At 34.9% G+C, this 25,613-nt stretch overlaps 1 protein-coding gene across 1 annotated transcript in view; it reads left to right on the top strand.

The window, feature by feature from the left end:
• Positions 1 to 25,613, top strand: part of LOC310642029 (sodium channel protein type 1 subunit alpha-like) — a gene marked incomplete at its 5' end in the record, with an annotated part of 73,043 nt that overhangs the window by 36,334 nt on the left and 11,096 nt on the right. Inside the window, 11 exon segments of the mRNA XM_083365406.1 lie at positions 181 to 561; positions 1,961 to 2,093; positions 2,513 to 2,751; positions 4,696 to 4,869; positions 5,643 to 5,999; positions 7,450 to 7,935; positions 11,182 to 11,302; positions 11,705 to 11,859; positions 12,302 to 12,475; positions 14,061 to 14,183; positions 24,571 to 24,852. Coding sequence (XP_083221532.1) covers positions 181 to 561; positions 1,961 to 2,093; positions 2,513 to 2,751; positions 4,696 to 4,869; positions 5,643 to 5,999; positions 7,450 to 7,935; positions 11,182 to 11,302; positions 11,705 to 11,859; positions 12,302 to 12,475; positions 14,061 to 14,183; positions 24,571 to 24,852 — 2,625 coding nt within the window.

Here is a 25,613-nt window from a genome sequence, read left to right as displayed (position 1 = left end):
CGCATGAAACCACTTCACGGGCCGGATCCGGCCCCCGGGCCTTGTGTTTGACACGTCTGGTCTAATACCATATTTACATTCTGTATGTATGTATAGAAAAGAGAATCCTTTCTTTTTATCACTGAAGGTCAGGACTTAGATGACTTTGCTAACTTTCTATCCATTTGTCTGTTTTTACAGTCTTTGCTGAGCATGCGTGGCTCACTGTTTTCCCCACGGCGCAACAGCAGAACAAGCCTTTTCAGCTTCAGAGGTAGAGCAAAGGATATTGGATCAGAGAATGACTTCGCTGATGATGAACACAGCACTTTTGAAGATAATGATAGCAGAAGAGATTCTCTTTTTGTGCCGCGCAGACATGGTGAACGGCGTAACAGTAACATTAGTCAGGCCAGTAGGTCATCCAGGATGCTGGCAGTGTTTCCAGTGAATGGGAAGATGCACAGCACTGTGGATTGCAATGGGGTGGTTTCCTTGGTTGGTGGACCATCTGTTCCTACATCGCCTGTTGGACAGCTTCTGCCAGAGGTGATAATAGATAAAGCAGCTACTGATGACAATGTAAGGAAGTTTTAAATAGTTCAGGCATGGTGTCCTTTTCTTAATGCACCAGCCAGTGTTTCTACAGAATGGAATCCCTGGGAATGATCCTTGGTTGGTCAAGCTGTGAATGCTCCTGCATCTTGTAATATTATTTTTTTTATCTACTAATAAAATCAGTCTTAAACATTAATATTTACAAAGCGGTGAGAAAAAGTATCTGGAAAATGTGCAAAATATTTTGCTTTGTGTGTTTTATATTCAGAAAAACCTTGACAGATCTTATTTATCTGGCTCTGAATTAATTGTGTCTGGCCAGAAACATCTTTCTCCGTAACCAAAAGGAAGTTAAATCTTTTGATGCCATATGGATTCTGCCTTGGTTGTGTACATTTGATTACATTCTGTCTCATGAACATCATTACCACATACAAACAATATGGCTAAAAGTTCTGGTTCCCCAAATGTTGATAAAATCACTCCAAAATTTCACTTTATATTGAGCATTTTCATGCGTCTTTTAATCTGATGTTTAATCTTTGGCTGATGAAACAAATATATCTAACTGAGATACCATATTAGTGTACGTAGATTTCAGGTTTCAGTGTGCCAAATGTGTGTTTTCCTAGACACACATTTTATGTTTCTATATACAAAAAATCTGATCTTTTATGCCAATTTAGAGAAGCATGACATGCTGGATATTATTTTTCATTTCCTTTGATTAAGCTTGAATGAAAAGCTTGCTGTCCATCTTAAACACAGAAAATAAGCAAGTGACATGTCATTATTTCCCCCACATCATCTAATGTTTATTGATAACCTGGAATTTATGCCATAATCCTACATATGGGAAATGCACATAAGTAAATGATTATAGATTTATAGCTGATGACTGATCAATTGCAATTTATTTCTTCTACAAAGTGTCATATTTTTTTAAAAAAAGGTATGAGGATATTTACAGAAGACAGCATAAATCTCAACTGTAGTTATATATAGGTGTAAATTTGGCAAAGTTTAATGCTTTCCAAGGCTACAGTCCTACGCGTCTTTACTTGGATGCAAATCTAAATGAAATACAGGTTGAAATGGATAGGTAAGTGGGATTTTGCCAAACTAATAAGGATAAACAAGGCAGGTTGAGAAATAAATTTGAAACAATCATGGAAAGTTTCTTGAAGATCATTTGAGAAGTATAACAATGAAGTTGCCAAAATGAGAACACTTCTTACAACTATCTAAGAATATCCTGAAATACCAGGTTAATAATTCAATAAGTAGCAAATGTTTGGCATGAGAAACTAAACATAATTCAAAAGCATGATGCATGTGTGTCTTCAAATTAAGAGATTCTTCATATGACTTGTTATCTTGAACATTTTCAGGATGATCTTACATGATACCCTCTTTTTTTCAGGCCACAACAACAGAAACAGAAATGAAAAAAAGAAGATCAAGTTCTTTCCATATTTCTATGGACTTTTTGGAGGACCCCACAATAAGAGAAAGAGCCATGAGTGTAGCTAGTATAATCACAAACACCATGGAAGGTACAGACGTAGTGATGGCAAGGGATTCAGCTAGCAAGGGGTTCACTTTTTTTTAATCTAGGGTCGGGATGATCAAATAAAGACAGAAAACCTAAATATAGAGGCTAAAGTCTTAATAGTTGTTTGATTTTTATTATCCGCTTTCTAATATTAGAGTTCTCTTTTTTAAATACAGTGATCTGAATTGAAGACACGGCAGTGAGACTCTGGGCCTGCATCTTGAGAATTAACTTTATTTGGAGTAGACATAGAGTAGTAAAACTTCTTTTTTCACATGTCCAAATGTTTCTTCCAATATCATATATGACTGAATCTTCTTTTTTTCTTTATTTATACTTAAAAGTTGAAAAAAGAAAGCCAATAAAGATACCTTTTTCTTTTGTGTTAGAATGATAACCTTTCACTTTGTTTTTAAACAGAACTTGAAGAGTCACGGCAGAAGTGTCCACCTTGTTGGTACAAATTTGCAAACATTTTCTTAATCTGGGATTGCTGCCCGGGTTGGCTGAAAGTAAAGCATTTTGTTAACATAATAGTGATGGATCCATTTGTTGACCTTGCTATTACAATTTGCATTGTTTTAAATACATTGTTCATGGCAATGGAACATTACCCGATGACAGAAAGATTTGAGGAAGTCCTTAATGTTGGAAACCTGGTGAGCTTGAATATTGTACCTTTAATTAATGTTTCTTCCAATGATGTTGTTAATAACAGCACTAAGTGAAGAGTTAAATTCTCTTTTAACAAAAGAAATGAGTGGCCTTAAATATTGGATAGATATGGTTAGCAATATATACTGAGTACTATTTTTAAAAAAACCAGTATACAGTAATTTTGTGTCTGTATACCTCAAAATACATTAAGAAAATTCATTTTGTGGTTTGATTTCAGTATGATAACAACGGAAGGAAAACAATGTTTTTAAAGAATGTTTTAAAATATAAAATATTGTAATTATCAAAATATTAATATTTTATTAATCAGAACATTTCATATGTTGTATATCACTTAAGGCACTTTTAGAATAAAGTAAATAAAAATACATTGATAATACATTTGGACAAGAAATTTTCTGAATTTATACAGCCCTACTAAACTCAAGCAAGACTTCTCACCTAATTTGTACTTCACAAATTATTTCTGATCCTCACTGCAACCTAAATGCCAAGTTCCCACAACAAATTTATGAGTATTAAGCTCCCTTTATGACATTCCAATTTCTCATTGTTCATATAGTTAGCTGTCTACTATTAGTGCAATCTTGCACTAATTGCAAGCTACCATATTTTCCGGCGTATAAGACAACTGGGCGTATAAGACGACCCCCTACTTTTCCTGTTAAATTATAGGGTTCGGGCTATACTCGCCGTATAAGACTACCCCTCTTCCAACGCACACCAAATAAAAATTAAAAAACATCAGATTTGATTTTAATATGGTAATTTTAATTCAAATGCTTATGACATGCAGGTGCTTAGTAGGAAAACTGTCACTTATAAACATAAGGCTGTTTGTCATCAAACATGTAAACATAAAACAGTGCAAGTGGATTAAACTTTTCCTAATTCACTCTAAAGCTTTCCCTGTGCAGACCAAATGGGAGATCCGCTCCAGGTTTGCCAGCCAGCCCGCCCAGTTCCTGAGTCAAATGTGTCCTTAGAGCTAAGCAGCTGCTCTGGCTACTGCATTCCCCACCTGCCTTTCAAGTTGGGATAGACTGCAGCTGCTCTTCAACTTTAGAAGGAAAGACGCCCAGACCCCAGCCTGTAAAAAATCACAGACTGCAGCTTCTTCTCCAATTGGTCCCGCTTTCCCTGCGCAGACCAAATGGGAGATCCGCTCCTGGTTTTCCAGCCAGCCCTGTCCCTAAAGTTTCAGCACCCGGCGCATAAGACGACCCCTGACTTTTGAGAAGATTTTCATGGGTTAAAAAGTCGTCTTATACGCCAGAAAATACGGTAACTGTGGAGTTTTTTCCTCCCAGGGTTTTACTGCTGATGATTTAAAATCACTTTTCTTTATTGCTTGAGACTATGCAGTCTAATTTTATTTTACCAATTGGGATCAATGTAAATAAAAACTAAACTCACATTTGAATGATAGAAAAAAGAACAGTTTAAAACCACCGGAATAAAAATCTTACAGCCAAGTATGTGAGAGAAGAAACTGAAAGGTGAAAAGAGTATTGATACTAATTGTCATTTCCACATTGTTACAAAATATAGAACTGTGTCTGCACACACATTTAGAGCTGATCTTCGATTGCTGCCCATTTTAAGTATTCAAATTACCTATCTGAGCAGTGTGTTGCTGTAAGGGAAATAAAAGACAGTCCAATCCCTAACATTTGTAACTATCTTTATAGTTGCTTTGGATAGTGAGATAAATCATTGTTTTCCTGTTTAAAATCTCAAAGTATTACTAGCAAAGAAAACCTCATGCAAGTTTCCAGTAACGTTCTTCCAGTTCCTGCATGCTTTTTAAACTGATATTAAAGAACATAACACATTTAAGACAAAGTGAATAAGAAAATCTGAATAAATCTATCAAATGCATTTTAAGCTTTTGGAAATTGATAAATCTGCCTGTCACATTTTAGGTTTTCACAGGAATCTTCACAGGAGAAATGTTTCTTAAACTAGTAGCCAAGGATCCATATTATTATTTCCAAGAAGGCTGGAATATTTTTGATGGTTTTATTGTCACCCTTAGTTTGGTTGAACTTGGCCTAGCAAATGTGGAAGGACTCTCAGTTCTCCGATCATTCAGACTGGTAAATTGTTTAATTTAAGAAATATAAGTACATGTACATCCTCTTTACCCTTTCAGGATGCTAAAATTAATTGATTTTGATGCTGAACTACATTTCGGAACTGAATACTCATCTTTCTTAATGCTCAAAATTCTGAGGCTTGTATCTGATGGCAGTCATTTGTGGATGATTTTGTCTGAAAGATACAGTAGCCACTGCAAATCCTTCAGATCTGTTCCAGAAGGATGGGGACAGTATGGCAGAAGGGGAAATGATACAAAAAAATTTCTGAAAAATGGGAAGGTAGTTTGAATTATGTCCAAACATATTTCATTAATGGAAATCTCTGCTAGAAAAATTTATCATTTAGCAAAACCCTTTATTTTCGTCTTCTGATTTTCTGTTGTTTCTTTTGGTAGTGGAAATCACTGGATACCTATAAAACTAAGACTTAGATGTTTTTTTTTATTGAAGTAGCTTGAATGGCATATATGAGCTTTATGGTTCAATAAAAGTTGGCTGCACTTTGAAACTAATTATTTGACTATCAGTAAAACCAATTCATAAAGTTAGTCTTAAATATAAATAAGATTTCAGTTTTAAACTGTAAATTATTATGGGGTCTCACTGGAAGAAAATGAATAAAATAGTCTTCATTTTTAAATAATGATGGTTGTATTTCAATGTTGTATTATATGAACACCAATTTATTTCAGTGTAATTTGGCTCCATTTGATTATTTTTAACTAACTTATCACTTACTAAACTTTTTTGGTCACTTATTTGTTTTTCAGTTGCGAGTTTTCAAATTGGCTAAATCTTGGCCAACCCTAAATATGCTGATCAAAATTATTGGCAACTCTGTTGGTGCTTTGGGAAATCTGACTTTGGTCCTGGCCATCATTGTCTTCATTTTTGCTGTGGTTGGTATGCAGCTCTTTGGTAAAAGCTACAAGGAATGTGTGTGCAAGATTGCAAAAGATTGTGAACTCCCTCGCTGGCACATGAATGACTTTTTCCACTCTTTCTTGATCGTATTCCGAGTTCTTTGTGGAGAATGGATAGAAACCATGTGGGACTGTATGGAGGTTGCAGGTCAAGCCATGTGCCTTACAGTCTTCATGATGGTTATGGTGATTGGAAATTTAGTGGTATGTAATTTTTAAAAAAACAAATATTTATTCTAGACCATATTAAGAAGTATTGTCTCTTTAAATCTCTTAAGACACCCTCTTTTCAAATGGAACAACTTTTCATGCAATTGTCAAACATTCATCGAAACATTAGTGTCATGGTTCCAATAGATGAAACCCTTCAGAAGAACTTTGAGGCATTGTTTGCCTTAAAGAATCTTTTTATTTGGGAAACAAAGTATCGGCACTACATAGTAGAACCCAAAAACTAAATTCCCTTCCCCTGATACAAAGTAACAAAGTGCAATTCCCACCCCCAATAAACTGTCATAAATCACATTCCCAAATTAGCTTAAAGCGAGGGCTTTCCCCTTAACTCCACAGCCACCAAAACATTATCAGCTTGTCCTTGGGTTCCCACCACAGCATTATGTTATGGCTAACTGAGCTTACATTCCAATCCCCCCTCTCTGCTGCACCTAATTTCTAAAGTAAGAAAAAGCATGTTAAAGGAATAGAGAAAATGGCTGCATTTTCATCAGTTGTCAAAATGGGAACATCCAGTGTTAGCCGTGTTGACAATTAGAAGTGTTTGGTAAACAAAAATATATTTGCCAACCTATAAAAATACAGTGATGTTTAAAAGCTTATGAATCTTTTTTGATTTTCAAAATTTTCCTTAATAAATAAAAGAAGTAGTACAATTATTTTGACTCATTTGTTTAATTTAGTTCTCTTTTAGGTTTAGGAGTTTATACGTTTTTACAAGTTTTAGGATTTGTATGGAGAATAGATCACATTTTAGGTTATGTCTGTGCATAAATGTTGAATATTCAGAATGTTTATGCACTTTTAAGCACCACTGTAGTTCCCATCTGTATACAACTTGACTGTTGTATCTACCGCTCCTTCAAACTAGGTACTTATTCTGATTAAGATAAATAGGCTGTCAATAACTACTATCAAGTTTCAAAGCTGAACATCAATAGGAACGCAAGCACACAGGCATAGACAATTTTTATTTTCATTAAGTCAATCTTTCCTTCAAGTTTCATAAATTAGGAGGAAACATTCAGCGAATGCAATGGGACTCCATAAGCAATCATCTTCCAAGGCAGTGTTACAAAAGGCAGCTCTGAGTTTTCTGTGACTTAGTCAAAACCAGGTGCCATTTTTTTGCGGGGGGGGGGGAGTTCATAAGAGAAAAAGATTCCATAAACATCTGTACCCATTCTACCCTAAGTCATGCTTTGATGTGTGAACCCAGATTGCATGGATATGTGTGTGCATGTGTCCTATTGGTCTTTATCTTGGTTAGCACAGCCTAAAACCTAAACATTCCTTTCCTTTTTATAATGCATGTTTCATGAACTAGGTTGTAAGTCTTTAATATATTTCAAATAGTTTATTTCAGTGTATAGCATTTGCTGATCAAAACCAAGGATTGAATTTTCCTGCTTTTTTTTAGGTGCTGAATCTCTTTTTGGCCTTGCTCTTGAGCTCATTCAGTGCAGATAACCTTGCCGCTACAGATGATGATAATGAAATGAACAATCTCCAGATTGCAATGGCGAGGATTGATAAAGGAGTAGATTTTATGAAAAGAAAAATGAATGAATTCATCCAAAAATCCTTTGTTAAAAAGCAAAAAGCTCTAGATGAAATCAAACCTCTCGAGGAGCTCCACAATAAAAACAGCTGCATCTCTAACCACACTGTGGAAATTGGCAAAGATCTTGATTATTTTATTAGATATGGAAATGGAACCACCACCAGTGGCATAGGCACCGGCAGCACTGTGGAAAGATATGTGGTAGATGAAAGTGATTACATGTCGTTCATTAACAATCCAAGTCTGACTGTGACTGTACCAATTGCTGTTGGAGAATCTGATTTTGAAAATTTAAATACCGAAGAATTCAGCAGTGAGTCTGATTCAGAAGAAAGCAAAGAAGTAAGATTTTAAATGCTACTAATGTACATGATTTAGAAATAAGAAATATTTCTGAGATGGGGGAGTATATTTCAAAGATTAGACAGTATGAAATATTTTCATGCAAGTGGATTAGAATATAAAAACTGCCTCCAATGCATCCTTGGAGGATATTACCCATTTAACAGCTTCCTCATTTTAAGCAACTGTTGCTAAATACTTTTTTAAAAAAATATTTTCTGATTAGTGCATGCATTTATGACCAAATTTCTGCTGCTGTGATTTCAGAGCATGTCTCACTTTTGTTCTTTCTCTCTCTTTCATTTAGCAACCATTTCGCTTCCAATTTAAGGGACAGATTGTAGTTGCTAAACAAGAAAAGGACATATAGTAGTATAAATGTATAGTAAGTAAATAAAAGAGACACCTAAAAGGGAATCTACCATCTATTTCACTAGCATTACTTCTATAAATCCAACCCTGCCACATTTCTTATACCATAATCCAAATTAGTAGGAAAATGAAATCTGAAAATGAAATGATAGCATAAAGATTTGGGCATTCCATGTGGCTTTGGCCTATAGTCATGCCAGCCACATGACCATGTAAGTGTCTTTGGATGCTGGCTCTTTGGCTGGGAATCAGAGATGAGCCTGCCCCCTAGAGTCAGACATGACTGGCAGGGTGAAGCTTTACCTTTTTTTTATGGGATTCAAAAAAGAGTACCACAATATTTTGATAATAGCCAAGTTAATTTCAGTATCTTAATTAGTTACAATTAAGTGACAAAGGCTCTATTGAAAATGATAGTTGCTTGAAACAAATCTGGTATTCCAGGGAACATGGTCAACCCACTATCAGGTAATTCAGCCTACCAGTAGGAAAGCGCACATACAAAAAAAAAATTCATCATTTCCATATCCTTGCTGCTGTAGGGCTATAGAAACAAAAAAAATCCCTCTTCCTTATGTTAAATCTTTAACCCCTCCATCTCATTCCTATGACAGGGAGCTATATGAGGGATGGTAATTAGAAGAAACAAACAAAAAAGGAAGGAAGGAAGATGTCTAAGCTACCTCGTCATCATTACCACTTGTATATAATTATACCATATTAGAAATTTATATGTAAATTTTTGGGATTGCTAACAAAGAATTAAAGGGAGACCGATATAGCTATTTCAAACTTATTTGTTCTCATCAGTCAGCCACACCCTTCTAAGATTCGAAACTGGGCCAATGTGCTGATTGCACATTAGGCAGTTGTTTTAACCTCTAGGCCACAGGCTCTTTCTCACTTTGTCAGCTGCATCGGGGAGAGAAGAGGCAGGGAAGATATGTCTTAAGTATTTTGAACACCTTGCCGGCCCAAATACGGCCCAATTTTTTTTTTGCCTGTATCAGCCCAAACTCAGGCTGTCCACAGGCGGTAGTCGCAACTGCGACGATCATTATTTGCGTACATTTTTGGGATTGCTGTATCAGTTTCAGCTGATACAGGCAAGAAAAAAAAGATTTGGGCCGTATTTGGGCTGGCAAGGTGTTCAAAATTCTCTCTCTCTCTCTCTCTCTCTCTCTCTATATATATATATATATATATATATAGATATAGATATAGATATAGATATAGATATAGATATAGATATAGATATTTGGCTTGCTAACAAAGAATAAAGAATAAATAAATAAAGAATAAATAAATATTCTTTGTTAGCAAGCCAAAAAATTTTTTTTACACAAATATGAGCTGCCACTGCTGTGGCTACTGCCTGTAGATGGCCTTGGGCTAGGCTGAAACAGGAAATAAGATTTGTCCCGTGTCTGGGACTAAGCAAGTGTATTCTGAATGCTTAACAAACATTTAACGTGTGTGTGTGTGTGTGTGTGTGTGTATATATATATATATATATATATATATATATATATATATATATATATATATATATATATATATATATATATATATATAAATTTAATAAAATAAAATAAAATAAATAAAGCAACCATCTTGAATCAGAATAGCTTGTTTAAGTCCAGGTGCTTGGAAGTAAGAATTGATACAAGTTTCCACCAAAGGGAGAACCGACAGTCCACAAACTCCCATATGACAAATTTGCTAGGTTCCCATTTCAGGCAGACCAAAAATGCAGGCTCCACGCTTGCAATCATCTGCTTTGACCAACCCTAGAGCCAATTTCATACTGGCACCATGTTTTGTTGGTGATCCTCTGATTTCTATAGCGCAAACTATTAAAATCTATGGCAAACTATAATGATAGAAATCCACAGTAACATGACTACTACTTTAAAAAAAACTACTGCAATGTGAGCGGTCAGAGTATTATTTTTTTAAAGTATGGCTTACTTCCCAGTAAAAACCAAAAACCACTTATAGGGCTTTATAAAACACAGCATGCTTAGATGTTGATTATTTTAAAGATCTGATTGCAGCTGTATTTTCCATCTTCTCCTTCCTGTTTAATTGGATTCTCCTTTTGAATTTGATTCCTCATCTTTATAAGAAAGCAAAAAACAACAACAGAGAAACTCTAGATGATTGAACAGAGATAGAAAATGGTTATCTAAGCAGCTATTCTTTCTTTTCATTTTCTCTTCCCTTTCACAGGCTTTTATCTTTATTATTTTGGAGTTACCATGAAAATTTTCACCGGTAAACTTCCTCTCTGCTTTTACTTGATCTCCTATATTCTTGTTTCCTTCTCACATTCTGTTTTTTGACTTCTTTAGTTCTTAGTTATTTCAGTGGAATCAATGCAGCAGCCATTAATGCAGTCTATGAGATTTCCAGTTTGAAATTCCAAATGCTCCATGTGATATTCAGTCATCATTAATTTCAGAACGCTATTAGCCACATTGTTCTCTGGCTATTACTTTTTTTACCAGCTATTGTGTAAAATGCTGTTATTTTCCTCAAGGTACAGTGCTGTCGTTGTGCAATCACACCTTAGCATTAGGCCTTAATTAACTTTGCCTCAGAAATGGAACTGACAGATACCATTAAGAAATAACTAAACATTCACAGACTTGTTTACTGAGCACAGGCCTACATTATACTGAGCAGTAAATCCTTCTTTGTCCATCCGTATGCTAAATTTGTAATAGATAGCTGAGAATAATGTTCCTATTTCTGATTAAAGTTTATCATTTTTCCAAAGAGACCATATAACATTTTAAAAGGATGGCTGAGCTTTTTTAAAAAATTGGTTATTTTAGACTGTGTTAACTACATTTTTTTCTCCTTTAACAGAAACTAAATTCTTTTAGCTCATCTTCAGAAGGAAGCACAGTTGATATTGGGCAGCCTGCTGAAGAACAACCAGTGGCAGAACCTGAGGAAGCTCTTGAACCTGAAGCTTGTTTTACAGAAGGTCAGAGAAGATTAAGTTTCCACCATTTTGTTAGTTTATTTCTAGAAGACATACGTTTAAAAGGAATGCAAACATGTTTTGAGTGTATCCAGTTTGGTGGTTACAGATGTTGGATTAGGAGCTGGGACACTAGGTTCTCCTCTGCCTTGCTACAGATGCCTAACTAGATACTCTAAGCTTTCTCTGCCCAGCCTATTTCACGGATGTATAGTAAATTAAAGTTGGAGAACAAAGTGCTACGTAGACCTTATTGAAGGCTGGGATATAGGTCTACTTAATAAATAGAAAAATAATCATGAAAAAGCCTATAGTTCATTGTCAGACAGTCTTAGATCAAGAAATGTAAAACTCTTTTTTTTTGTTTTTGGTTTTTCCACCTTTTTAACGTTTAATACATTTTAGGTTGTGTGCAAAGATTCAAGTGTTGTCAAGTTACTGTAGATGGTGGAAAAGGAAAGCTGTGGTGGAATCTCAGAAAAACCTGTTTCCGAATAGTTGAACACAATTGGTTTGAAACCTTCATTGTTTTTATGATTCTCCTTAGCAGTGGTGCTTTGGTAAGTAAAAATAACAAATCTTTTTTTTAAAAAAATGCAAGGCAGAGGGTTACATTATGATTATAAAACTATTTGCGATGTCTGAAACAAAACCAAATGAAATAATTTTTTTGGAACTGGAGAAACCTTTGAATAGATTACAGTACATCCTTTATACCTGGAGGAGGGGAAGGTAAAATTTTGTGGGTAGATCTAAATAAATATTTTTGCCATTGAGTAGTACATGAATGGGTAGAGCCATGGAGGGGCATTTCAGCATTTTTAATACCACGTTATTTCAGCCATCGCATGAGAGTATCCGTTTCCATTTGAAATCAGTTATTATCTGACAGTCTCCCATCAAATTCAACCATAGAAAATGTAATCTGGTAGTGTTTTGAGGGCCACAAAAGAGATCGTTCCATTATAATATAGAATAAATGTTGTGGGTTACCATTTACAGGCCTTTGAAGACATATACATAGAACAGAGGAAAACCATCAAGACCGTATTGGAATATGCTGACAAAGTCTTCACTTACATCTTCATTCTTGAAATGCTTCTGAAATGGGTAGCATATGGATATCAAACATACTTTACTAATGCCTGGTGCTGGCTGGATTTCTTGATTGTTGATGTAGGTATCCCATATTATTTATGTCTGCAAGTAGAATCTGTACTAAAATTTTACAGTATAAAGCAGGCAGGTCCAATCCACAACCTTCAGGCTGCAGGAGACCCCAGACAGTTAGCAATACAGCCCCACAAGATCATAAACTTTTAATGTTATTGTGTGATTGATATACATTAACTATAGTATATTTTATATGCAGCCCAAAACAGTTCTTCTTCACTCAGTGCAGCTGAGACAAGCCCAAAAGTTGAATAATCATGGTATAAAGTAATCTTGTTTAGGATTTCAGTCAGCTAACCATGCTCTGTAGTCTGTTAAAGTTTTTCCATTTGGTTCACTTCCCCAGTTTTCTAATTTCTCTTTTTGACCTTCTCTTTGTATTATTTATGGTCTCTACCTAGTCCTGCTATTATTTGGGCTACATAATAATCCAATGTCAGAATAAATTTTCTTGCTATACAGCAGGGGTGTCAAACTCAATTTCACTGAGGGCCACATCAGCATTGCAGTTGCCCTCAGGGGGCCAGGTGGGTATGGCCAGGGTGGGCGTGGCCTACTGGGTGGGCATGGCTAGAGTGGGTGTGGCCTACTGGGTGGGCGTGGCCAGCTGTACATCGTTGGCATCAAGGATGCCTATGGGGGGCCTGGGCAGGAGTGGGACAGATCTGAGGGTCTCTGGTAGGAGGAGGGTCTCTGGGCCAGGGCCAAGGCAGTGGGGGCCGTTCCCTCACTGTTTCCAGGATGGCTTCGCGGGCCGCATGAAACCACTTCACGGGCCGGATCCGGCCCCCGGGCCTTGTGTTTGACATGTCTGCTATACAGGCTATTATATATTAAACTCTTTATAAAAATTGCCACAACTTGTTCTCTTAACATTTTATGTTGTTATTCATTTCGATCAATATGCCATTGGAAAACTTGATTTCCATAAAATGTTTGGCACTTTCAGGAAACCGGAGTCTGTTATTCAAAAAATGGAAGTCAGTTCATAGATTTCTCTCCAAACAACTTATAAGAATAGTCTGAGTTTATGTAACATTTCCTTAAAGGCCACACTCAAATCCAAGAATTCAAGTTGTGTAAAAAAAAACAAAAATCCCTAGAGTGATTTGGCTGATATTACCAGGACAAAAGCTTAACCAGATTTGTCACATTAGTATCCCAGTGTATATAATGCTAAAATTGGGATACTGAAAGGCTAAAATAACTTGTATAACCAGTCATGGCTCATTTAATAAATCTTAATTTAAAGAACATACAGTTTAGCAAATTGTGCTAGCAACCTATTCCTCACACCCTACATACCCCTAGTTCAGGGGTAGGCAATCTCGGCCCTTTTATGACTCATGGACTTCAACTCCCAGAATTCCCGAGCCAGCCATGAGTCATAAAAGAGCCGAGGTTGCCTACCCCTGGCCTAGTTCAAACCTGATGTTGAAGGATTTCAAGTTCATGAAAGGACCTGCTTATCTTAGGAAGGTCTCTTGTACTATAGTTCCTTCAGACTGTGCGTTACTAAAAATGCCATAGCTTTAAACACAAAAGTATGCAAAGGATAATTTTATTTATCATTTATTTCACCCCACAGGTATCCTTGATTAGTTTAACAGCAAATGCACTGGGTTATTCAGAACTTGGTGCCATTAAATCCCTTAGGACACTGAGAGCATTGAGACCTTTAAGAGCCTTATCAAGATTTGAAGGGATGAGGGTAAGAAAAAAAATGCGAAGAAGCTTGATGATAAATAAAATGCATGCCTAAGTCTAATGAATGTTCTGTGCATGTCCTGTGGAGAATGATCAATCCATGCAAAAATGCTGCCCTTTCATACAATTGCATATTTATCAGTAGCAGATAAGCAAAATATTTCATTAGCTAAATATAAGGCTTTTTAAATGCTACATATTAGCTGGGTGATTTATATTACTTTACTTTCTAGCCAATTTGAGGAGTTTGTTCTTAAATAAAGCACATTTGCTAATAGGAACTTCAAAACTTAGTCATTTTGGTTTGATTTCTTCTGAATATTTTTATTTCATGAAAAAAGTTTATGTTGTGTACCTGTTTAAAACAGCATTATGTGCTCAATAAATCTGACCTAAGTATTGAAATTAATAGGAAAATAACAGTTCTCATCAAAATGAATGGAATACACACAGGCTACATTTAGACTTTCATTCAGCTGGTCACATTTGACTAGCATCATTTTTCAAATAAGATCAGTTCTCAGTTATTTTATAGTGAACCATTTAAATATTAGTAGTATTCAAAGGTAATTATTAATTGTTCTATATAGAGACATTTTTATAATCTTTAAATGTAATATGATCTCCTTAATTGGACTAAACCTGTTAAATGGCTAATTAACCAAACAATTCAATTGATTCTTTTTCCCCCCACACTAGCTAATAATTCTCAATAGAGTTAAAAATAATTCCAGCATTATCTACACAAATCATGCATTATTATTCGATTGCTTTCTGGGTAAGTCAGGATCCTGTCTTAATTCCTATCTCAGAAAAGATTCTTATGTCTTATCCCTCTTTTCTTGTCTTTCTTAAAGCTAGTAGTTGAATTTATGACTGTACTGAAATCAGTAGTGAAACTCAAAATATTTCTGTTGAAAATATGAATTTACTCTCTTCATACAATCTAATTCAATCTGCATGTTGTTCAAACGTTATTTTTAGAGTATGTTTTTTGCCACTTCATGGAAACATAAGAGGAAACAGCTTTTGCATAATGATAAAAGAACCTATCTAGTGAGATGAACAGTTAACAATATGCTGTTTATATAGTATTTAGATTAAAAAACAAATACCAAAAAAAAATCACCAATACATGAAATGAGATTCAGATTGGAGCTCATTTCCTCAAATTGTATCCATCAGGTTGCATATCTTTTCTTCAAAATTTCTAAAAAAAAGAAATATTGTAAATTGAAACTGACTCGATACATGAATTTCAGGTGCATCTAACCACCCCTTAATTTCAACAAATTCCTTTAAACAAGAAATTCATGAATTGAGAAGTCAGCAGTGGAATAGGGTAAGAGCTGGTCAATTCCTGTAGTGTTCACGAACATTCATTCAGTTTTCAACTGACTGTTTGGTTTATCCATGTTCATACTTTTTCTTTACTATTCATGAACATTCTTGCAAATATGTTTTTGTTGACACAATTGTTAGGGAAACTGTTGTGCTTTGTACTCCTTTCTAATTAATCTTCGGAAATGGCAATAATGCTTAATGTTCATGTAATATGTGCACAAGAATATGGCAATATGAAAAATACTTTAATACATATCTGGTTCATAAGACAGGACATAAGAATGCATTTTTCATTTTTATATTCAGAACAATTTTGCTAGTTAAAGCTTTCTAGATGGAAAGGAGGTGTTATGTGTACACACTGGTATTAGATATTCACCATTTTCTATGGGTTTTCCTCCTTTAAAAAGTCCCTCTCATTGGATCAAGGACCAAAGGAAATCGGATTTGGTCCTAATGATAGAATCATTGCAGCCAGAACTAAAGAGATATAATAATCAGGATAAAGTCTGCAAAGAATTTACCAATCCACAGCACTTGGCCAAATTTTTTTAAAAAAATACCCATTCACAGAAATCAGTGTATCTGTTAATGAATGATTCGTGAACAGGAAAAGAATTCACATAAACTACTGAAATACTTAACTGACCAGCTCTGTGGAGTCACTAACAGCTACCACACACCTTTCCCCAACAGTTTTATTTTGAAGGGAAGAATGGGCTGGTGGCGAAGAAGTACTATCTCTTGCAAACCATTAATACCTCTTTGCTCTCTTCAAGGGGAGCAGTGGCTCAATGATATGCATCACAGAATTGGGTTCGACTATTATCTGTGCAGCAACAGATTGTGGAGTAAGGACATCTTTAGATATTAGGTACTAGCAGTTTTCTATTTGGGGGAAAACAAGGATTCACAAATTCTGTCAATCTTTTGGGCCCTTTATTCCTATAATGCCTCAACATACGATATTTTTCTGCAATGCAGCATGCAGCCTGGTGCTGAGAATGGGCTTTGGGAACTCCAATGCCATGATCATTCAAGAGCCACATAAATCTGGAATACCTGAGACTTGAGTTGCGCTTATATATTAAGAAGACAAAAGACAACATATAAAAATTGTTAAGAAACTAATGAAATTCCCAGTGAGTCCTCTTAGAAAAAGCTACAAGGAAGATGCTTGTACACAGATTTTTAGATACGTGGCATTTAAATGAAAGTGAGATGTAGTATCAATATTATTCTATAAATTACATTCTTATAAGTGTTTGGTTTCATTTAATTAATTGGCAAAATGGGCAATAAAGAACTTTAAATAGTTTTTCCACACAGTTTCAAATTTTAGTTCGAGTTGTTCCCAAATATCAGGTACTAGTTTTTACATATTTGCATACTTACATTTAAAAGTGGGACTTTAAAATTAACATTATATGATTTTTCTATTCAAAAACTGGTAAAAAAATATTTCCACGCAGAAGACTACCCCCAGGCCTAAGGACAATGTAAGTCTGTGACATATGACAAACTTTTTAATATTTATAAAATACCTGTTCATAAGCAAAAACAAAAAACAAAACTACAATATTTTAAAAAATCTTATCTGTTTATTCATATTTAAAACTAAATTCAAATCACTTTAACTCCACATAGGTGCTGGAAGGCAAAGTAAATAACCACTTTTTATATCTGCTATAGACTGAGAGTATTCTAATCTCAGTGCAAAATGAGATTGGAATATGCATATTGCTTTTATTTATCATTCTTAATATTTACTGTAATATAAAGTTCTTGCTGTAGTTCAAGTATGCTATTGTTAACATAGAAAAATCAATATCAATATCCATTGCTTTGCTAAATTTAGAGATTGCTTTTTATAGCAATAAAGCATGTGTTTATGTGTAAACTCACTGGAAGAAAGCATGTTACGCCGTGCTTGGTACCTTTCTCTTAGATCAGTTAAGCAGAAAAGGTTTAAAAAAAATTAATCCACCTTGCAGTTTTAGTTTTGCATGTCTTACGCACATTTCTGGCTGATTGCTTTAAAGTTTATCATATTTCAAATTTCCAGTCCAGTTTTTGAGGTAGTAATATTAAAAAGAAATTTTTCCCCTGAACATCATCAATACAGTTTTATGCAATTCAGTAGATTTATTAAAACACACTTTACATTAATAAAATAACGACAATTGGCAATTGACAGTATTCACAATGTTTACAGACCCAATTATTAAGTATTTATTTTTTATGAATGAGGCGTACTATTTTTCCAAACAGTTGTTTTTCCATCACTTGTTTCACACTGTAAAGAAAAAAAAAGAGGAGAAACACAATTAGAATGTAAAAATCTATGAAAGGCTGAGGTACCTTTCCATATACAAAAGATATCTGCTCTGGTAGGGTTGTTTCATACCTGGCATTAGAGTCTTGGTTAAGAAAAGCAAAAACACACCTGGTTCACATATTACATTGAATTGATTTGGTTTCAGCTTTATGTAATGTGAACTCAGCCACTGTGGCTTTAACATCATGGCTAACGCTTGGGCATACTTGGTGAATCCAATTAGTTGTGGCTTATTCAGTAAAACATGAAAGGTTATTTAGTATTATTCATTGAAATGTATTGGCTGCCCAACTTCAAGGAACTTGGGCAGCATACAAAACTAAAAAAAATCACTTAAAAAGCAAGAACTATTAAATCAATATTAAATCAACAGGCTATAGTTTTGTCTGATGTGTGGGCCTGTTTACCATGGTAACGTATTAGTAGAGATGTACAAATATATACAGACGTAAATCCTTCTGTATTTACTGGACATAGCAAAGGTAGAAATAATTGCAATTCAGTCCACTGTACTATTTCCTTTGTGTAAAGCTTAGCCCAAAAAGAAGGATGGGAAATGCTGTGTATTCATTAAAAAGGGGTAACAGGCTGTGACTGAAAAGAGCCTCTTTCAGTTTAGTAAATCCGATAATCAAATAAGGCGTTTAAAAAGTAAAAGGGGAAGTACTGCATATTCTAGACTCACTTTTACATTAATCTAATTTAGTGATAGCACAAAATGCTTTTGCTCTATAGTCCTTCCATTTAAAGACTATACACAGGGAAATCTTTATAACTTTTGTATATTTATATATACATTTGAATTTCCAGAGACAATTTCCTTCAAACATTTCATAAAAATAAAACATATTTTTAAAATTGGAATATCTTGCATTGTAATTGCGAGCAAATTATAATTACAGTAATGTTATAAACAATGGGATGTAAGTAATAATTCATAAGCCCCATTTTAAATAATGAGAAATTACAGGTAGTCCTCAACTGGTCACATACAACAGAGTCTGCCCCGCCCCGCGCCCCCGCCCCAAAAGATATGAGCCAGTTCTAAAGTTCTGATAGCACAGCTCAATCATGGCAACCAACCCACTTTTATGACAGTTTGTAGCGTCTTGCAGTCACATGATCACAATTTACAATGTTTGTGCCAAAAACTAGTGCTTTCAGATTTTGGCAAAAACGCCCCATAGAGAACAATGGGTTTGCTTTATGACCACCACATTTGCTTAACAACTGCTGCATTCACTTAACAACCACCACAAAAAATAGTCATAAAATTAGATTGGTAACATGACGATCTGCTTTCTGATTCTCATGACCTATGATTGTAATGAGCAGGCTCCATTATGGATGTAATGTAAGGACTACCTGTAATATCAGTGGATCTTAAAACATTACTAAATCAAGTCCCATATGTTCCAAGTCTATGTGGAGATTCAAACATTGCACTTTTTCAGGTGATGAGGTTGCAGTCCTAAACACAACTTACTAGGAGAAAACTTTACTGAATTCAGCAATATTTATTTTTGAGTAACCATATTTAGAGTATACACTTCATTACATTCTATACAAATAGTGTATTATACAGTATAAAAATACATTAACAACTATTTTTCTCTTTTTAGTCATGTTTTGTTAATCACTCACGAAACTATGAGTATTTAAACTTATGTAAAGAAATGTCAGATGCAAAGTTTAAGATTTAACCAGTTCTGTTACAATATCTCATTTTGAAAATATTGGGTCCTTGTGAGGAAAAGGTGCAGTCACAGGTTCTTACAATTCTTGATTACCAAAACTATTTGTAAAAGTAATTCCCTTAATATTTCAATGCAATTTCGGCAACTTTGAAACCACCAATAGTAGTGATTTGATCTTAGTTCTTCTTCAGTTAGTTTGCTTGCTCGATTATTAAACTTACAGTACATTGTTACATTCGAACAACTCCCAGCAGTTTACAGAGTGTACCATATAACAACTATTAAAATACCCACAGATACCCAAAAACAAATGATTACACAACAGTAGTTCCAATAAAAACAGAAAATCAAGGGCAAAAAGGGACTCTGATAAGTTGGCACAATGGTTAAGTTAAGAGGATGCCCTTCAGAGTCATTCCATTTTTGGTAGTTTCCTGAAAGCCAGCAGGTAAAAGTCTGTTCTCCACAGAGAGGTCATTCCAGAGCATTGTTGCCGATATAGAAAAGCAGCCACAGCTCCCTCATTCCCTACTTCAAATAAGGAACTGCAAGAAACTAACAAAACCCACCACTGTCCTTAACAGATGGCTCTTCCTTACACCCCTAGCCCTGATGATAAGGTTGCTGAAAAACCTTTCTCTGACAAGTCAACATTATACCCTTCACTAAGCCAGGGTTTGATAACATGTGTTGGGTCTGTAATTATTAACTGGGACTTGTGTAAGTTATAGATAATTGCTACTTCATCTTAACCTGTTGCCCCTAACTTTTGGAATTGGTGGGCATGAAATGGGCATTCTGCCACAATGGCAATCACAGTGGGCCTATTGCGCCAGCTATTTTCATTTATCAGATGGCAATCTGGTGAGGTTGCTTTTCCCCGTCTCTGCTACCTCAGAGGCTCTCTACCACCTTAGCTCGTCACAACTTGGGATGATGCCTGTGAGCATTATACACAAGAGCATCCTTATATTTATTTATTTATTTATTTATTTATTTATTTATTTATTTATTTTAATTCCATTTATATCCCGCCCTTCTTCGAAGACTCAGGGCGGCTTACAAGCTTAGCAGTAGCCTTCATTCTATGTATATGCCTGCTTATTACGGCTTTCACACACACCCCAAGCGGCATTATTACTAAGTCAGCTTATTGCCCCCAACAATCTGGGTCCTCATTTTACCTACCTCGGAAGGATGGAAGGCTGAGTCAACCTTGAGCCTGGTGGGATGCGAACCTGCACTAATTGCAGGCAGCTGGTTGCCATTATTGCCATTATTTTCTGTTTGACAGTAATGACTTTTCCTCAGATGAAATTCTTCGGATGTGAGGATTGTCCTAATATAAAGGTTAAAGTGTCAAAAAGGCATTTGGACTATAGAATGGCTTAGCAATTTTGTCAACGTGTAAATTTCCAGCCAACCATGAAACCCACTGAGATGCCAGAGTTGAAAATTACCTGTTTGAAGGCTGAGTTTCATTACTGAGTTGAACACGAACCTTTCTTTTCCTCTCAAGGGAAACAGGGCTAGCCCCGAAGACTAAAAATAGAGCCTCTTTCTGTATTTGTACTAGTTAACTAGTAGGATCCTGGTACCCTTATGTAATGCAGTCCAGACGGAAATCATTGCTGCTATCTTCACTATCTCTTAAGATCTGCAAATAGCATTCATAGAGAGAACATGCTGCCTTTTCTATTTTTCAAGACAGAAAAATAAGGATACAAGTTAGCTGAGAAGGGCTTGGAGTAAGGAAAGTCTGTGTATATTTTGACAATGTAGAGAAAAATTAGGAAATACTTTCACAGCTCCTCCACCATACGCTTAGGAATCTAATCTTTCACATTCACAATCTGTAAAGATAAACTGTATGAGGTGGAGGAAGTTTAGTGTTTCCAAACATGCTGCATCCCATATGAATGTGGTTAAACAAGACCCATCTTAAGAACTTTGAGTTGTTTCAACATTGGGAATAGAGAAGCATCTTTCACTGCAGCTGAAGGACACAGGGAAGCTTCAGCATTGCAAAGCAGGTCACTTGGCAAATATGGTTTTATCTATTCTTCACCCCTCCACACCTGCTGACTGAGATGGCCAGCAAATTAGTCCTCATAGAAGACTCCATTTTATTAAATCCAGTTCTTCCAAAAAAATTTGTATTATGAAATACTCTCTTATTATAATTTTTAACAGGACTCTTCACAAATCATGAACCGAACCAATTCTAATGCTTAAAAATGTTATGTATGAGTTTATTGCCTTTCAAAAACAGAATGCGTTTCATAGTCTGCAGTTTTACTGATGTTCCAGTTTGCTAATAAGAATAATTTTAAAAAACAGGTTAACTACTCTTTTAGGAGGGGTTTTAGTTATAATAATCTCTATTATGATCACCAACTAGAATTCTTCTAGTTAATAAAATAATTTACATAATTAAATAATTTTGATTTCAAATACAATAAAACATTACAAAATTATCAGTAGGTACTATAGCTAGTTTTATAGATGGTATAAATTTTTTGCCATATTTAAAGAAATGAAATCATATTAGTTTGATAAAAGTTACATATTGAACATACATACATCAAAATTGTCTAGTAGTTATTTCACCCAATGGGGTTATGAAGTGAGTCCTTATATCCATGTAGAAGACCCAGTAAATAAAAGATGAGTTATGGATTTAATGGATCTTTCTGAACAAGGTCACAATCTTAGCTTGTAAAAAAAATATATATTTGCCCTTAGGAACTGTCCTTGAGAGGACATTGAAATGTGCTCTTCTGAGTTTAGGCATAGTTATTTGGTTTAGGCATAGTTTTTTGGTTTAAGAAACTTGCTCAATCTTCCTTTAAATAGAGACTTACCTATTTAGGAACCTATTCCTGTGTTGGGTAGACTGATCCATTTGAATCTCAAACTGATAGCATGTTGTTTGGATTCAATAAGTGCTTGATCATAGCCACTCATCAGAATGGCTTCACTTGAGAATCCATAGTGTTGTAGTTTTTTCAGGGAAGGAATGATCTTTCCATGTTGTTTCATATTATCCACAATGAGTAAAAATTGGTGCATGAAGTTGCATTATTGTCCACTTCACGGACCAATTTTTACTTTAGTCAGACCTATTTCCCCCTTGTTTCCACACTAGTGCTTCATTTTGCTTGTTTTCAGCATACTCAAAAAGCTTGTATAGGATAAGGTATGGCTCCCATTAGTTGATTTCTTTCATTCTAATCTGGGTTTCTCAACCTTGATGACTTCCTTATGTGTGGACTTCAACTCCCAGAATTCCACAGCCAGCATAGCCAATATTGAGAATTCTGGGAGTTGACATCCACACATCTGGAAGTAGCACAGGCTGAGAAACATCTACCTTTTCAATATCATATAGTTGATGTATACCAAATGGGTATTACATCAAAGATATATAAAATCAAATATAGAATAAAATGTTTTAAAAACATAGTTAATTATGTAGATCTGTGGTGTGCTCTATATAATAGTATAGTATTGCAGACTAATTCTGTTGACTGCCAACTGCCAGCAGATCGATTCTCACCAGCTCAAGGTTAACTCAGCCTTCCATCCTTCCAAGGTTGGTAAAAGGAGGACCCAGATTGTTGAAGGCAATATGCTGACTGTAAACTGCTTAGAGAGTGCTATAAAGTACTGTGAAGCGGTATATAAGTCTAAGAGCTATTGCTATTGCTATAGAGAGCTGTATTTTGCTGATTATAAGTCACACTTGGTTCTTGCATACACAGTTCTGTTTCTTAGCTGAAACATTTGAATTGTTCAAAGATAAACCTTTTAAATTTAAAATAAAAAATAAATTCCTATTAGTGTAATAAATAATAAACAGAGTGATTCATACTCTTCTCCCTTCTCTTTCCAAACAGTAAAATATAGTTTTATGGACAGGGATTCCACAAGTGAAGCAATCTTTGCATGTTATGTTTAACATAATACTTTTTAATTTCCCTTCCCTCCCCGCTACAATCCTGCAGCAACTAGGGCATAAACCTTAGACTGGATTACCAAAGGTGCCAGGTTTTTCAAGGAAGGAGATTTGATCTACCAGAGGCTCCTGCAGAATCACAGATCCATTGATTCTCTCAATAGCGCTTCTCCGTGAGAATAGATTTTCAGGGAGCTTTAAAATAAGGAAACAATTGGCAAAACTAATTCCTTTTTCCTTAGCAATCCATATTTCTACTACGATTCTGCTAATATGGTCTTAATATTCACCTCCTTATGTTTCTTGATAGCATTCATCCCCAATCTTTTTAATAAGCTTGAATAAGTATTATAATTAAAGAATTAGATATTATGTTATGCTGCACTTCAGTGTTTCTGGATTCTTTAATTCCACCCCTATATAGATTTATGAATTTTTCACCCCTTTATTTTTTCACAAAATGTTTAATTAAAATAAACTTATTTGCTTAATAAAGACTGGAGCTTGAAATAAACTATGTGATTACTAGATAAGCTAATGTTGCAAATGTGTCTGGCTTATTTATGCAAAGAAATCAATCTTTGTAATAAAACTGCATGGTTAAGTTCATTCCTTGAAATATATGCTGATTTTCATTTCATTTATTTAAATATTCTTAATATTTCTATTTTTAGTTTTGGAGAAAGAATACATTCATTTTTGTTATAATAACTAAATTATTTTCTTGCTGTAGTTTAGTTTTTCTAATTATTTTCTATGAAATTTTAATACCTATTTCTTTTTAATAGATATCAACAATCTTCATATTATTGTTAGCACTTTTCATATTTTTGTTTTAATCCAGATAATTTGATTTTCTCATCTTTTGTCTTGCTGAATATATAAAAATTATTTTAAAACGTTGCTCTGATAAACTCAAAATAGTATTCAGCCTTTTAGAATTTGCTTTAATTTAAAAGTAGTAAATTGTGCGTTCATGCTACAGAATAATTGTATCAGTTTTTTGCACCTATTCTTACATCGTTTTCTTTTCCTCCCGTATTTATGTACTTAGGTGGTTGTGAATGCCCTTCTTGGAGCAATTCCATCCATCATGAACGTGCTTCTTGTTTGTCTTATATTCTGGCTGATTTTCAGCATCATGGGAGTAAACTTGTTTGCTGGCAAATTCTACCACTGTGTTAATACCACAACTGGCGACATATTTGGAATTGATGAAGTTGCCAATAAAACTGAGTGTGAGAATCTCATAAATGCAAATGAAACTGCCAGATGGAAAAATGTGAAAGTCAACTTTGATAACGTAGGATTTGGGTATCTTTCTTTATTGCAAGTAGTAAGTGAAAATTCTTTAAGTCTTCTTACTTATTCAGTGCACAGTAAAAAGTTCGTTTGATCAAATAAGGTGCTTGCGGCTTGATCAGATATAATGTTCCTGGAATATAATTTCCCCTTTCATATCAATCGTTTGATAGTCTTCTGGCTCTCCTCTTTAAACGGTCATGAACTTTCCATCTCAGCTTCAAAACATAGTAAGCCAGTGCAGCTAAATTTGGAAGGAACTTCATATTCATTCATCAGAGTTGACCCTGGATTTTTGTCTACAAGATTAATCCTGCCAATACAGTTGATTGGTATAAATTAGCAAGTTATAGTCAATATGCCAGGTTATATCTACCTATTAGAGAGGTTGAAAAAAATACTTATATTCTTCAGTTTTATATCTCCTTTTCAGTATGAGCAATTCCAGGATTTTAATAAGGGTTCTGTGCTGTGAGCATAAAATTAGCAGAAGCAGTGGTAAGGGGATATACTGGTGCAACACAGCATTTTTTGATGATCTGGAAAAACATTCATATTAATTTTGATTAATAGTAGCTAAAGTTTCCCAATTCCACAATTTTTATTCAAATGTTTTTCTCATATCATGCCCATGCTAGGTAATTTAGAATTCCATCAGTCTGTGTACATGGGAACTTTCCAATTTTATCATTCTGACGTCACACTGCGGGCAGAAAAAAAGAGTGAAATTTGCATCCATTCTTAGACTGGCATCATTCTGATCTCCCTTGTGGTCACACATTCTCATTTGCATTG

This window comes from Vipera ursinii (assembly GCF_947247035.1).
Source record: "Vipera ursinii genome assembly, chromosome: 1".
Lineage (NCBI taxonomy): Eukaryota > Metazoa > Chordata > Lepidosauria > Squamata > Viperidae > Vipera > Vipera ursinii.
The sequence above is the reverse complement of the archived record's forward strand: the minus strand, read 5'-3'. Positions and strand labels throughout refer to the sequence as shown.